At 37.4% G+C, this 15,542-nt stretch overlaps 1 protein-coding gene across 1 annotated transcript in view; it reads left to right on the top strand.

Annotated features, from left to right (window-relative positions):
* Positions 1 to 15,542, top strand: part of LOC102482526 (ATP-binding cassette sub-family A member 3-like) — a 95,299-nt gene that overhangs the window by 39,853 nt on the left and 39,904 nt on the right. Inside the window, exons 12-15 of the mRNA XM_006153297.1 lie at positions 8,213 to 8,242; positions 12,984 to 13,172; positions 13,703 to 13,858; positions 14,227 to 14,437. Of these exons, the coding sequence (XP_006153359.1) occupies positions 8,213 to 8,242; positions 12,984 to 13,172; positions 13,703 to 13,858; positions 14,227 to 14,437 (586 nt within the window). The remainder of the gene's footprint in view (positions 1 to 8,212; positions 8,243 to 12,983; positions 13,173 to 13,702; positions 13,859 to 14,226; positions 14,438 to 15,542) is intronic.

The following is a 15,542-nucleotide window of genomic DNA, read 5'->3' as shown; positions in this document are numbered from 1 at the left end:
CCTGAAACTTCCACTAGTGTGCAGAGTACTTCACCTCTCCTCGTAGCTCTCCAAGATTTGCATATCCAGGGTCATTGGAATGCCCAGAAGAATCAAGGAACTTCTGTGTCCTATTCATTTATCCAATTATTTGTTCATAGTAATAGTGATTTAGAAAAAAAAAAGGGGGGGGGAGAGAACTAGTGCTTTTAGAGAATAAGAAAAATGAAGATTTTCTGCTGAGAATTCTCCCTCCAGCTCCCATTCTGAAGTGTAGAGGCAGAAGGGCAAAAGAAGACTGACTGCTCCACGATAACCCTGAGTGTCTAGACAGGTCTAGGTGTGAATGGTAGCCAAACTATCTGAATACTATTAGGGTCAACATATTCCTGAGTTTCCACTGAACCTGCCACACAAAAGGAGAAAATCAGAATGGCAAAGTTTCTGCTGAGAATTCTTCCTCCAGATCTCATTTTTGAGTGCCTCCATACACTGAGTGTCTAGACAGGTCTAAGTGTGAATGGTAGCCAAACAATTATCAGTAGAAAATCTTCATTTCTCGTGTACCCTGAAATACCTCAATATTAATATTCTTCTAAAAGTTTACTTCCAACTTTTTAAATTTTGTAGTATATGGTACAGTTTCTTCAACCAACCCCTAATACTAAAAATTAGGGGGAAAAAAAGAAAATTAGGGACCAGCAGTTGGCGTAATGGCTATGTCTCTGGACTCCCATAGTTCAAGTCAATCGTAGTTCAAGTCCCAGACCTGGTGGCTTAAACTCATGCCAGGTGCACATACATACATGCCCAAGATCCTGAGAGGAGAACAGAGGAGAAGGGATTATGGCATGGCTATCCTCCCTGGGTGTTGATTTCTTGCTTTCTATTTCTCTGTCCTTCTCTCTGTCTTTCTGGCGAGCGCACACACCCTATAGCAAATACCTCTTCTAAAAAAGAAAAAGGAAAGAAAAAATGCATGGCCCATCAGATGACTAGAAATCACCTCAGAGTCACAAGAAATATAAGAAATGAAGAAAATACCTCTACCCTAAGAGAAAAGAATAACTTCTCTTTATCCACAGTTCAATAGAACTCATGGAAATGTCTGATAAAGAATTTAGAAAAGTGACAAAACTAACAGAATGCAAGAGAAGAGAGATAATGAACTCCAGAAGAGACAGGAGAAAAGAGCTGACAAGTTCCAGAAGGTGAGGAAGTTCTGGTATGATCTTAAAAAGGAAATACACACCATAAAAATGAACCAAATGAAGGGGAACCAGCAGTTAGCGTAATGGCTATGTCGCTGGACTCCCACATAGTCGACCGCGGTTCGCGTCCCGGACCCAGTGGCTTAAAACTCACGCCAGGCGCCTGTGCGTGCATGCCCAAGATCCCGAGAGGAGAATGGAGGAGAAGGGATTGCGGCGTGGCCATCCCCCTCTGCGGGGTGATTTCTCGCTTTCTGTCTCTGTCTGTCTGGTGAGCACACGTGCCCTATAGTGAAAACCTCTCAAAAAGAAAAAAAATAAATAAAAAGAACCAAATGGAACTGTTAGAGATGAAAGCTGTAATACAGGAAGTCAAATCCTCCCTTGAAAGTATTGAAAGCAGATCATACAGAAAATCGAATTTCAGATAAAGAAGACAGAATCGCTGGACTAGCAAAATTCACCATGGATTTTGAGAGAATAGCCCAAAAAAGTGAGAATAATATACAAAAAATACTAGATACCATTAAACATTCAGTCAGATAATCAGTATCCCAGAAGGTGAAGAGACTCATAAGAGCATTGATAATCTATTCCATGAAATCCTGGAAGAAAACTTTCTAAGCCTAGCAAGGCATTCAAAAATCCAGACCCAGGAAATACAAAGGACCCCAAATAGAATCAACCCAAAAAGATCTTATCCAAGACACATTATCGTCAGTTTGACCAAAACGACAGACAAAGACAAGATACTCAGACTGGCACGAGAGAAAAGACAAGTTACCTACAAAGGATATCCCATCAGGCTAACAGTGGACCTCTCATCAGAAACAATGCGAGTAAAGAAAGAATGGGAAAATATGTTCAAAGTGTTGGGTGAAAAACAACTTCAAGAATACTATACCAAGCAAGATTATCCTTCGTATGGGAAGAGAAGACAAGAACATCCTCAGATAAACAAAACCTGGAAGAATTTACCGACACCAGACCAGCTCTCCAAGAAGTTCTGAAGGGAGTGCTATATCAGGAAAACTAAAGTTAGACACACAGAAGTAAGAGTTCAAAAACAACTAAGAAAATGGCCAGCTTAATGGTAGGGACAAGTTCAGAGTAGAATGTTATTTTCCAGGATTTAAATGGAAAGATTGAACCACAGCACAGGAGACTGAACTGGTGAAATAAAATTGAATGACTTTTGACTAAAACTTCACTGATCTTTTATGTACTGTTTTCCAGAGTTGAGGATTTTTGTCTTTACTTGACTTGTTGACAGGTTCATGTACCTACTATTTGAACAGAATCCTAACCTGTTTCCTGGCTTTAAGTACTAAGCAAAGTTCTCTTTTTTTAATTTTTATTTTTGAAAGCTAAAACTACCTTTCTTGAAATTAAAAACTGTGTTAAAAAATACCTATTTAATGACCACAGTAAGCTATATAGCCTCACCTAGGTGCTACTTTAAAGTATTTTCATTCTACTCACAGAGTTTCGTGCCTAAAGTCAAGCATGTATTCATAGATATGTACATATCAATTGAACTTGCTATTGAAAATAGTTAGATTAACTAAGATATTTTGTGAATCAATAAAATTTGGAGGGGGAGAAATGGAAAGCAGCTGTAGATACCAGAGACAGTGTGAGAGGAGGGTGGGAAATGGCACAGAGGGTGAGAAATGGAGATGGGAGATATATATATATATATATCCCCACACACATACATACATATGAAACAAGAAATGGAAAATTATGTGTTGACAATAACATGTATGATTAAGCCACTATACATTGTATTCTGGATGGGAAATCACATATTGTATGCTTAATGATCTTCAGTGAATGTTAAATAAAAAAATTTTTTTTTAAGTGAGGTAAGTTTTATGCTCTTAGGGAACTTACATTCTGGTGTGAATAAAAGTGGGTTAGCATTTAGACAAATGAGTAAACAAGATAATTAATAGTCCACAGTAAATGGCATTAGGAAAATAAACAGAGTGATGTTATAGTAATTAAGGAATAATTGAGAAGAGAAACATCTTAGGTAGGTTATTACCCAGGCAAGCTTCTCTGAAAGCATGGCTATTGCAGATGCTGACTACCTTCTCTGACAACAACTTCAGCTAAGCAGAGCCACCATACCCAAAAATAAAGCACATTTTCCTGGGATAAGCTAGATCCAGAGACTGCTTGAGATGGGTATACAAAGGCCTAGCACTTTCCTCCACCTCCGGTCAGCTCTGGGTAGTCATTCAAGCTGTAGAATTCCTTGTGGGATTGACTTTATTGTTACTGTACCACAGCCCAACTATTCTGTCCCAAATCTGCATCGTTCCCTTCTTGGGAAGAATGTAAACTTCTTGTTTGCTAACTTCAGTCTTAGAGTATATTTCCCCCAGGAACCTAATTAGTGATTATTGGCAACCAGAGTTGACTTAGAAAGCAAATGATAAGATGAAAGGTAGACTCTGGTACAGACTCTGGTCAGTTCAGTGTTCCTAGATGGTGAACTGGGATGGTATATCAGAGTGAAAAAAATGCAGTATTTGGTGATGTGCATCAAACATTTGAAAAATATAGGAGAATTAGTAATGATAAGGACCAGAATTGGATGTCTGCTTTGGGGAAAGCTGAAACCCCTAAGTATAGGCAATAAAAGGCTATATGTAGTTAACAATCATAGCTAAGTATAAAATTGTAAAATTTAGTGAGCCTGTTAGGAGGCATATAGAATCTTATCCCCAGCAGCCAAAGAGCAGAAAATGCTAAGAACTAAGCCCCAGACTTAGTCATAAGAATAGGAGAGCTCTAGAGAAGGTTAAATTACTAATCTATACAGGTCTGCTATGCCAGGGTTGGGCCTTGTTTGGGAGGAATGTCACTGAGACATAGGATGGGAATTTAGGACTCAAAAATCTTGAGTTTCATTTTCTCCTAAACAGTCTGCAAAAATTGCTCACTTCTCCCTATTAGGAAGTAGCATTCATTTTTCTTTTTTGTTAAAGATGATGTAGTGGCCTCCACCCCAGAAGACAGTCCACACTCCTTTCTGGCCACTAGGGAAATGAAAAGTTACATCACACTATCTGGTAGGCACCCTCCAAGATAAACCCAGTGAGTGACCCATATGTCCTGATTTTCATATGTTTGAATAGGGTTAACCAATGACTGCAGAAGTGACATGACTGCCTTCTGAGGCTAGATCATAAAAGGCACAGAAGCTTACTCTGGGGGAAGTCAGGATACCCAAGCCGTCACCTAAGTGGTGGAAGGCCCACGTGGGATAAAATAGCACCTCTCTTCCAGTCAGCACCCGTTTGCCAGCCATATGAGCAAGCTATTCAATGCTTTGAAAGTGGATCTTTATTTTCAACCAAGCTTTCAGATGACTATACCCCACCCCAGGCAACTTTTTGAGTACAAAATCAGTTGAGCTGTTTAGTTGACAGAACTTGAACCAAAGTTAATCAAGTATAGTTGAGAAGAGCATATATTTAGTGTTATTTTAAGCCACTAAGTTTTGTATAATTTACTATTCAGCAAGAGACAACTAAAACATGTTTTAAAAACAATTTCCAGTGGACAGGTGCATTTGCCAGAGAACGATGGAGGGAAAGGAAAGAATTCCTCCCCTGGAGGGATATGTTCATGCCACAATCCCTTCTCCATTTCTCTATCCCAGTGTGTTTTTCAAGTCTATGAGGTCAGGATCTGGACTGTAGTTGGCTGTTTGGGATCCATTTTCCTTGACCACTAGGTCATGAACTGACCCAGTAGATTTTAGATACTGCCACAACAAAAAAGCTAATAATGGAGTGGTTTTGAGACTGGGAATTGATTGGAAGCTGGAAGCACCTTGATGTGAGTGTTGGTGAACAGGCTTTAGATAATACTATTAGTAGGTCCCACAGTGTCACATCAACAAGGGGACTCACTGCAGAAAAGAAGGCACACAGATCAACCATGGTATGCACTGGTCTATCACATACATCCAGAACCTGCCAATTCAAAGAAGAAAAAAAAAAGAGAGAAAAGGCCAGCTAAAGATATATTTGAGGTAAGTGCTTGAAAAAGAAAACTTGAGAGAATGAGGTGCCATACTCCAGGATGCAGAATGTACAATAAAGCAATGACCATTATATGGTGCTGTGTCTTCGACAGGTGAGATACATGTTTTGAAACCAAAAGGTAGAAACAGCAGTGGTCCTACTTACTAGTACTTCCAGTGATCCAGCTGGGGAATTTGTGTTCCTGTTACCCTAACCATGACCTTCGAGAGATTATGATCCTTAAAAGAAAAACACATCAAGAGTCCCTTTGATCTATAAATGGGTTGCCTACCAGCACTTTGGGCCTCTCATGCCAAGTGACTAATAGTCAAGAAAAGGAATCCTGACAAAGGGCAATGGACTCTGATCATCAGGAAGTAGGGAACATGGATATTACATAGTGAGAACAGGGTAGAAAACATGTGGTACTCGCATGATCCACTTGGATGTCTGCACTGCCCAGATACCCTCTGGACTGGAAAACTGGAGAGTTATGGAGAAGTATGTTATGTCATTGAGAGATGCAGCAAACATCCCTCTACAATTACATTTGTGTAATTGGCAACCTAAATCTAATGACTGGTCAATGTGGGGGCATTAAGGCCCTATTCTTCAACTTGAGTAACCCTGTAGGGCCACTCTGGTCCGTAAGTTTCTCATAAGGTCTCTGGAGCCGTTGAAGTAATTGCACTGAAGTTTATCCTCACCTCTGCCCAATCTTTCCAACCTTTCCTTCCCTAGGTGCTGGTCTTGAGAACATGCCTTAAACTTTCTATTTTCTAATCAAGAACTGCTTCCTGGGAACTGAATTCTGCAACATGACCTTGGAGCTAAGAACAAAAAGATGAAAATTAGCCAGATAGTTAAAAAAACAAACAAAACTGAGGACGATAAATTCAGAGATGGGAAAATATTTAAAGCCTTGAAATGAGAAGTTTCATATATTATGGACCAAGGAGAAAATAAAACTTGGAATGAACAAAGCAAAGAGAAAGAGTTACATGAAATGGGTTGGAAGATAATAGTTATAGTGTAAATCATGCCAATGATCTTGTAGGCTATGATAAAATGGGCTATATTTTTAAAATATCAAGTCATTGTACAGTGATTGAATGCATAAAAGAAAATTAAAGTTGTCATTGCAGGCATTTTGAAGGAGAGATGTATAATCTGATATATATTTTGAAACAACCACTCTGGCTATTCTGAGGGGTATGAATGGAAGAAAAGACAAATTAGATTTTCATAAAAGCTCATGTAAGGTATGACGGTATCATGGATTAGACTGGTGACAGTGGAGGTAGAAGTATAGTGAATACCTGGTATGTAGAGAAGAATATATAGTATACTTCAAAATAGTTTGGAATAAGACCTTAAAAGACTTGTACATAGGTTGTATGTGTTACTGAGGGAGAAGGAGGGAATTAATGTGGTCTTGGTTTTGTGGCTGAGGAAATGGGTGGTTAGCAGAACAATTTATGAATATTGGCAACACTGAGGGAGGATTTGTTATAGGAGAGAGTGTTGAACTGTGTTGTGTAAAATTATTGGTTCTTTAGGTCCAGATCTGTAAGATTAGAGACCCTTCCTGAGATGCAAAATGAAAAATCACAAACACTTGTGAAGTAAGAAAAGGGACGTTTTAATAGGAAAGTGAGGATTTTTAATAGAAAAAATGTACGCCTCCAGGGCTAAAAGGCATGCAGGTGGGCAGTTGCTAAAGGACAACTGCACTGGGCCTGAGGTTAGGTGTTACATTTATTCTAAGAGTTGATAACTAATATTTAGCACGGGAAGGTCTGTCATAGTATCTCGCTTCTTTGAATTCACAAGTTTTTCCTGTTTGCATATCTCCCTCATAGTGAGGAATTTTATTACCTAATTGTGCATCCTCTGTGTGGATTTAGAATGTATGAGCATCCTTATTTGGATGAATTGCCCAATTAGTTTTATCGCCGCAGTGGGAATCAGAATATTGACCAAAATGTCTTGTTGGGTCCTTTTGTATTTATGGGGAATGATAAGAGGGAGACTAACAATCATCCCTATATGCTTTTCTTAGGTACTAAAGAAAAAAACGAGTTCTGCCTCGTCTTCCAGGTGCCAGAAGCAGGGTAGAAGGAAAGAAAGTATTTTCATGGAGGGTCTGGTTTTAACTCCTGATAGGATGTGATTGATATGGCTGATAGCTTTCTGCTAGTTTCTTAGGGCTGCCTGCTCATTTCTACCTAACTGCCTATCACAGATTCTAGGATTTGTTTGGTTAGTTTATTATAATAGTTGCTTTTAAGTAAAGGTTTGGGAATTTAAGAGTTCCATTTTAGACCTAGGCAGTTTAAATGTCGATTCCAGTAGAAATTTCAGATAGGCAGTTACTCGAGTCTGATACTTAGGTCTAGGGAGAAGATAAGATGAAGACACCTAGTGACAAAATACGTACCATAGTTTGTGGTATGTGTGTACGTATGTATAAATAAACATTTTCCTTTTCGTTATGGAAGATATTTGCCTTTATTCACCATCAGTGGGTTTTGTTGGAAGGAATAGATGCTTTAATTTAACTAAAATCTCACTAGCTTATGTAGTGTCCATGTCTGTACCTAGTAAACAAATACGTATTTACTATCTCTCTCTGAAGGTATCTATATTTTCTTAAGTTTCAGACTAGTTGGTTTCCTGGAAACCTCGCCTCTTTGATGAGTTCAAGAAAAGTTATTATTTATAGATTACTCAGCTTCTACTTGTTTCTAGAGTGAAAACAACTATCTTTCCAGCTTTTTCGTCTTAAGCAAAAGCACATAAAAAATTGAGATGAACATCCATATGTAGAGATTCAATTGGCAGCTCTCAAATTAGGAATAAAAACATTGACTGAAGAAGACTGTGGGATTTTCAGTTTCAAGGTGGTAATACTTGTTCTCTGAAAGTGATTGTGATTTATGTATAAAGTTAGTGTTTGTGGTTTTTTTCCCCCCACAGGTATTCCGAGGAAAGAAAACTACCAAATTGGCTATCAATAATTTGCTCTCTTTCCCGCCCTCCCTCTCTTGTTAAAATAAATAAAATAATTGAAAAAGATCACGCATGAGTTTCAAAATTATTTGCACCAAAATAAACATACTGTTATTTAATTTTCCATGCTATTTTAAAGAAAATTATTTTTAATTATTAATTTTATTTATTTTTAAATTTTCTTTTTTTTTTTTTAAAAGTATTTGCTATAAGGCGCACACGCTCACCAGAAAGACAGAGAGAAACAGAGAGAGAGAAAGTGAGAAATCACTCCCCAGGGCGGGTGGCCACACTGCAATCCCTTATCCTCCATTCTGCTCTCAGGATCTTGGACATGCACACACATGCCTGGCACGAGTTTAAGCCACTGGGTCCAGGACTTGAACTGTGGTCCACTACATGGGAGTTCGGCGACATAGCCATTATGCTAACTGCTGGCCCCTATTTTTAAATTTTCTATAAGGGCACGTATGCTCACCAGAGAGAGAGAGAGTGAGAAAGTACGCTGCCACCAGGTCTGGGTCTTAAATCATGGTTGACCATGTGGGAGAGCACCTCAATTACCATGCCACCTGCTGGCCCTTCCATACTATTTTTGAAGCCTTCTCATATTTGGATGGGCTAAGAGTACATTACATAATGATAAAAAGGTTACTCAACCAAGAAGACATAACATTTCCTAATATGTATGCATCAAACAACAGGGTTTCAAAATACTTAGAGCAAAAACTGACAGACTTGAAAAGAGAAATAAACATGTTTGTGATTATAATTGGAAATTTTAATGGCATTCTGGCAGCAATTGATAGACCAATAGAAAAATTAGTAAGGATATTGAAGATCTTAGTACGAGGATTAGCCAACAAGATCTAGTCAATATTTATAGAAAACCCCACCCAATAACAGGAGAACATACATTATTTTCAACCATCCTAATTGCCCAAAGATACCATAACCTGGGCTGCCCCTGGAAAGAAGTAGAGCCAAGTAATGCAAGTTTTATAGGCAGAAAGAATGATTCTAGACTGAAACTCAGATTGATAAGAAGGAATGAAGAGCACCAAAAATGATAAATTTGATAAACATAAGAAACAGTTAAAAAAAATTCCTATGTGTAAAAATTTCTTTAGAGGACTACTGAATAAGCAAAAACTAGTAGCATTTTGATTCATTGGGCTCATCCCAGTAAAACAAATGAAACCAGTGAAAACAACAAAAATCCTGGTAATTTAGTCTCTGAAATTTGTCTTAATGGCATACAAAAAGAGAAAAAATATATATTCAAAGAATCTATAAAAACTTGGTAATAACAGTAAGAATCTATGCAACCTGAGCTACATTTTCTCTCTCTTCAGCCCTTGGAACTCAGCTTGATGGTAGCTCCACTGTAGGTGTGTATGGTCAAAAACTAAAGGGCCCCTTTTCCCTTCACTTCCAAATCAGAGGTGACCTCATCTCACTGGAAGGAGCATGCTTCTAGAAACTTTTATTTCCTCAATTCCAAGTTGAAGAAGTTAAATTTCTTGTGAGTACATACAGGAAATTGGACTTCATTATCCATTAATCTCTTCCCCATAGGATGGGCTGGATGAGAATATTGGGCCCCCAGTTTCACTTGTCAGCTTACTCTTAAGACTGATGGTCCATATTAAGAGAGGCCAATCAAGAAAGTCAGAGGCTACTGACTACCCCTTTGGGAATACCAGAAGGGGAGGAGAAAGAGAAGCAGGGGTGAAAATCTGAGATTTTGTACAGAGGAGAGGTAATAAAAAAAAAAAAAAAAAAAAAAAGGAGTTCTAAATTCTCCCTAAAATAACTGATCTTATGTAAAGAAAGCATGAAGAAGTTCAAGACTAAAGATACTCTTGAAAGAAATCTCTCTTTTTAACCGAGACTAACAAGGTAAATAACAGGTCAGCCAGTTCTCTCTGTAAACTAGAGAAAGATACAGCTAAGATGGGCCTTCCTGAGGTCAGAACAAAACTCAAGAGACTTTTTTTAAAAACTACCCTTGCAGAATTTAGTTGAACCAGGCCATTGAAAAATGTATGCCCCCTAGGTAATTATTGAAAATTACAGAATGATTATCCCATAAATAGTGCAATGTAATTGCTGATGTAATACTAAATGAAGCAGAGACCATAATAGACAAAAAGAAAGAGCTGATGAAAGAGAAACATGCTTAAAATGCCATCATCTGGGGGCTCAGCATTTACATTGCTGGAATCCCACATGGCCCACCACCATTCAAGTCCTGAACCTGATGGCTTAAAATTCAGGCTGAGCACATGTGCGTGCATGCCCAAAGATCATGGGAGAAAAATGGAGGAGAAGGGATTGCAGCATGACCATTCCCCCTTGGGGGTGATTTCTCATTTTCCCTCTCACTGTCTCTGTCTCTTTCTCTCTGGCAAGCACATGGGCCCTAGACCTCTACAAAAATGAAGGAAGGAAGGAAAGAAGGAAACCATTATCCCAAAGTACATTTGTGAAAGGTTATACCCTCTAAGAAGTTACACCAAAGACCACACTGGAGATAAAATAGAATTTGCTAAAAATATTCTAGTCAAGTCGCAAAACATGACAGTAAAAACAATCCCTCAAGAGGGTTAAGGGAAATCCATACAAAAGGTTACAACAATGGGTTACTATAAAATACATCATAAAACATCAATTTCAACAAAAATTGAGGCAAACAAAAATAAAAATGTGTGATTTATACCCTGGGTGGAAAAAAAAAATCTAGCAACAATTATTTCCTATGAAAGATAGGTACCACATGTCAGATTTTATGAGACATCAAAATAACCATTAGAAAAATATTCAAAGTAAAGGAATCTGATTAAAGAAATGAAGATATGAAGACAATATTTTGTTAGATGGAATATATCAGCAAAAAGGGGGTCAAAAAAAGAACCAAGTGGGGATTCTGAAGTAAGTATAATAGCCAAAGTGAAATAATCACTAAAGGGACTCAACGAGAGTTATGAATTGGCAGAAGAAAGAGTCTGTGAACTTGAGATAGATTGAGATTACGCAATCTGAATAATAAAAAAGAATGAGGAAAAGTAAATAGCATAAGAGAAATATGGGCTAGCTTTAAGTAAAGCAGTATACATGTAATATGAGTGCCAGAATGAAAGAAAACATAAAAAATGTAAGAAATAATGGTTTAAAACTCAAAGCTTCTGAAAATATTAATCTATCATACCAAGCAGCTCAACAAATTCCATATAGGATAAATGTATTTTCACATCACAGTGAAAAATTTGAAAAGCAACATCAAAGAGAAAATCTTGAAGGCAACAAGAGAAAAAGGACTTGTCTTATATAACAGAGCCTCAATAAAACTAATTTCTGACTTTCTACCAGACACAACGAAGGCCAGAAATCAATAGAATGACATTTTCAAAGTACTAGATAAAAAAAAAACCTGTCAACCAAGACTCTTACATCTGTCTTTCATATATGAACATTAAATAAAGACATTCCCAGATAAGGAAAATCTGAGTGAATTCATTGCTAGCAGATCTTTCTTTTTATTTTTTTATTTTTTATTTTTTCGAGTTTTTTGCTATAGGGCATGTGTGCTCGCCAAAAAGAGAGATACAGACAGAAAGCAAGAAATCATTCCCCAGGGGGGATGGCAACACCGCAATCCCTTCTCCTCCATTCTCCTCTTGGGATCTTGGGCACGCCATGAGCTTAAGTCACCAGGTCCGGACGTGAACTGCGGTCAACTACATGGGAGTCCAGCAACATAGCCATTATGCTAACTGCTGGTCCCAGCACATCTTTCTTAACAGAAATACTCAAAGATGTTTTTTAGGCTGAAAGCAAGTAAACCCAGATGAAAATTTGAAACACACACACCAGCACCAATAAAGTTAATTATGTAATTACAATATATAGCATAAATGTGTGTTTATTATTTAATTCAAAAGGCAATTGTATGAACATACATTTGAAGGAATTTTGAAGCACTTACAGAAAAGTGAAATTAAAGTGCAAGTTTACTTTGTGCAAAAGTTTTGAAACTCATCCGTAGTTTCTTCACCATATATTTTTTCATATACTGTTGCATATCACTCATGTTCTTGGGCTTGCAATGTATAGAGGAGTAATCTATTTAACAATAACAGCACATAGAAAGTATACGGTAGTCTGTTTTTACTTTAACAATAACAGCACATAGAAAGTATATGGTAGTCTGTTTTTAAATATGAGTAATGAGTCATTGGGTAGAAAGTGATATTTTCTCCCCATTAAACAACCAGTATCACAGATGTGGATAAATGTTATGTATTTTCAGATTATTGTTGCTTACTACGTGTTATCTGACCAACTAGAATTTAAAGTCTTCAAGGATATCAGGTTTATTGTATGGACTATCAGGGTTTTTTTTTTTTTCTATTTATTTCTTTGTCATTTTGTGAGTTTTCAGGTTTTGAAAGAGTCTACCACAATCCAAGGCAGTGCATGACCTATAACATAATTTATAGAGGTCAAATGACTGATGGCAGTACTGAAATGTTCTAGTATAAAACTCGTGTTTTATTACCAAAATGATTTCCACCCACTGAGAATTAGGACATATAGTTTTAAAAATACAAAAGAATTTCTAATCTCATGATCTTAACAACTTCTAGAATTTCTTCTGTTAGATATTAGAACTGTTGCTCTCATCTCAAAGGTGAGATGTTAATGAGAAATTTCTTACCCTGTTTCCACACCAAAGCAAAATTTCTGTTATGTCTTCTGTTTGATTCTAGGTCTCTATCCTTATACTAGTGGAAATGCCTATATTAATGGATATGACATTTCAAAAGAGATGACTGAGATCAGAAAATCCTTGGGCTTATGTCCCCAGCAGGACCTGTTGTTTAATTACTTGACAGTATCAGAACACCTTTATTTCTATTGTGTGGTGAGCCCAAGATATCTTCCTTTTCCCCACTCTGTTCAGTACTTCAGGCAGTTTACCAAATACCAATATCTTTATTCTTCTAAAGTTTAAAAGTTTATTTTTGGTGAATTATTTTTTAAACATAAAGAGAGACAAAGGGAATTAGGCACTACATAGCTTATGTAAGAAAAGAGCCTATGGGGACCAGCAGTTCCCGTAACAGCTATGTCGCTGGACTCCCACGCAGTTCACCGCAGTTCACGTCCCAGACCCGGTGGCTAAAAACTCACACCAGGCGTGTGTGCATGCGTGCCCAAGATCCCAAGAGGAGAATGGAGGAGAAGGGATTGTGGAGTGGCCATACCCCTGGGGGGTGATTTCTCGCTTCTGTCTCTCTGGCAAGCACATGTGCCCTATAGCAAAAACCTCTTAAAAAAAAAAAAAAGAGAGAGAGAGAGAGAGAGAGAGAAAAGAAAAAGGAAAGAGCTTATGTAAAATGTTTCTAAGAATAAAGTCAGAAACACCAGGTACATTCTGGTTCCTCTTTCTAGGTAAAAGGAATACCCGGAAATATGTGTCCCACAGAAACAGACCGCATGCTGTCTGCTTTTAACCTGCTAGACAAACGTGATGCATTTTCAGTGTCACTAAGTGGAGGAATGAAGCGCAAACTCTCTATCATTATAGCACTTATAGGAGGCTCTAAGGTAAGAGAAGGGGGCGTGGGAGAGCACACTAAAAACAGATCCTCACTGCACACTGCAGCTGGTCTTAAAAAAAGAAAATCAGCTGACACAAACCTGAGCTCCAATAGGGATGTAACACTCTGTAAGGAACCTCTAAATAGAAATCAGATGGTCACATTATTGACCTCATTTACAGAAAATGACCACAGGTTTGCAATTATTCCAGCATTCATAATTCAGTTTTGCTTAAACTTATTTTATTAGTTTAGTTGGACAAGTTACTGAAAAGGCAAAACCAGAGTAAGCCCCATGACTGGTGATACACTAGCCCTAGTGGCACCAGCACATAATATTTAACAATGGTGTGGAATTGTTCTTCTGGTCTTTAGGTGGTGATACTTGATGAGCCAACGTCTGGCATGGACCCAGCCTCAAGGAGAGCCACCTGGGATCTCCTCCAGCAGTATAAAGAGAATCGCACCATCTTACTGACCACCCACTACATGGATGAAGCTGACATCCTGGGTGATCGCATTGCCATCATGGTCAGGGGATCTCTGCGGTGCTGTGGCTCTTCAGTCTTCCTGAAAAAAATATATGGTCTCTTTTCCTTTCGTCATTCATAGGATACTGATGTTTTACTAATATTCTTCTAATGTAGTATTTCTTGTTTTTGTCTATCTACCTAAAATTTCAATGATTCCCTCTGTCCAAATAATTATAGTCCAATAATGAGCACTTTGAAATAATGATATTTTCCTAATCAATTCAAAATTATTTCCTACCGTTATGTTTTTTGTGTTATCCTAAGTTAATATTTATTTATCTTAGGCGGCTTTCACTTCATTTGTAATTTGCTTGAATGCAATTGTGCCTTCAACAAAATGCATAGGTGAGAAGGTAGGTAGGTAGATAGGAAGATAGATATTTGAGGAGTCTTCAAAGAGTTCATGGAAAAATGTGTATCATGAAAAACTGTCCATTTTAAATTTTTTGCACCAAAATAAACCCACATTGGTACTTTAATTCTATTTTTCCTTGAACTTTTTGATGTCCCCTCATACATAAGTAGCTAAATGATGGATGATGATAGATAGATTGATGGAGTATAGGGAAAATATTTTTAAAAAGTATGTCTACTTGTTTCTGGTTTGCAAACCAGCATTAAATTGCTTCAGTATGAACAGAATAATTCATTTTAATCTGAAGAATAATTTTTCTAACCATGGAAAATACCAGATGTGTCCTAATCACTTTCCTACCTCATTAGGCCATCATTAAAAAAAAAAAAAATTACCTATGTATCAGTGCTTTTAGGCTCTTTAAATAAATTTTCAGTATCTTCAATATTTCATATTTCTTCCCATTTTTTTCTTAAGCACTAACTTAACAAAATATATAATTTATTTATCACCTTGTTTATTTCCCTTTTCTAGAATAAGTGTTTTTTTGTTGTTAAAATAAATCTTTTTTTAATTTATTTGTTTACATTCATTCACTATACATCATTACAGCATACAAAATGAGAATTTCCATCCAGAGTACACTGTATATTGTCTCAATCAAGCACATCAACATACATGTTATTGTCAACAAATAATTTTCCATTTCTTGTTTCCTGTATATTTTGCCTTTTTCCCCATCTTTGATTCCCTATCTCTTACCCTCTGCCATCTCCCACTCTCCTCCCACACTGTCTCTGGTA

The sequence above is a fragment of the Tupaia chinensis genome, unplaced genomic scaffold (genome assembly GCF_000334495.1).
Source record: "Tupaia chinensis unplaced genomic scaffold, TupChi_1.0 Scaffold000367_1, whole genome shotgun sequence".
Classification (NCBI taxonomy): domain Eukaryota; kingdom Metazoa; phylum Chordata; class Mammalia; order Scandentia; family Tupaiidae; genus Tupaia; species Tupaia belangeri.
Note: the sequence above shows the minus strand (reverse complement) of the source record. Positions and strands in the feature narration are given on the sequence as shown.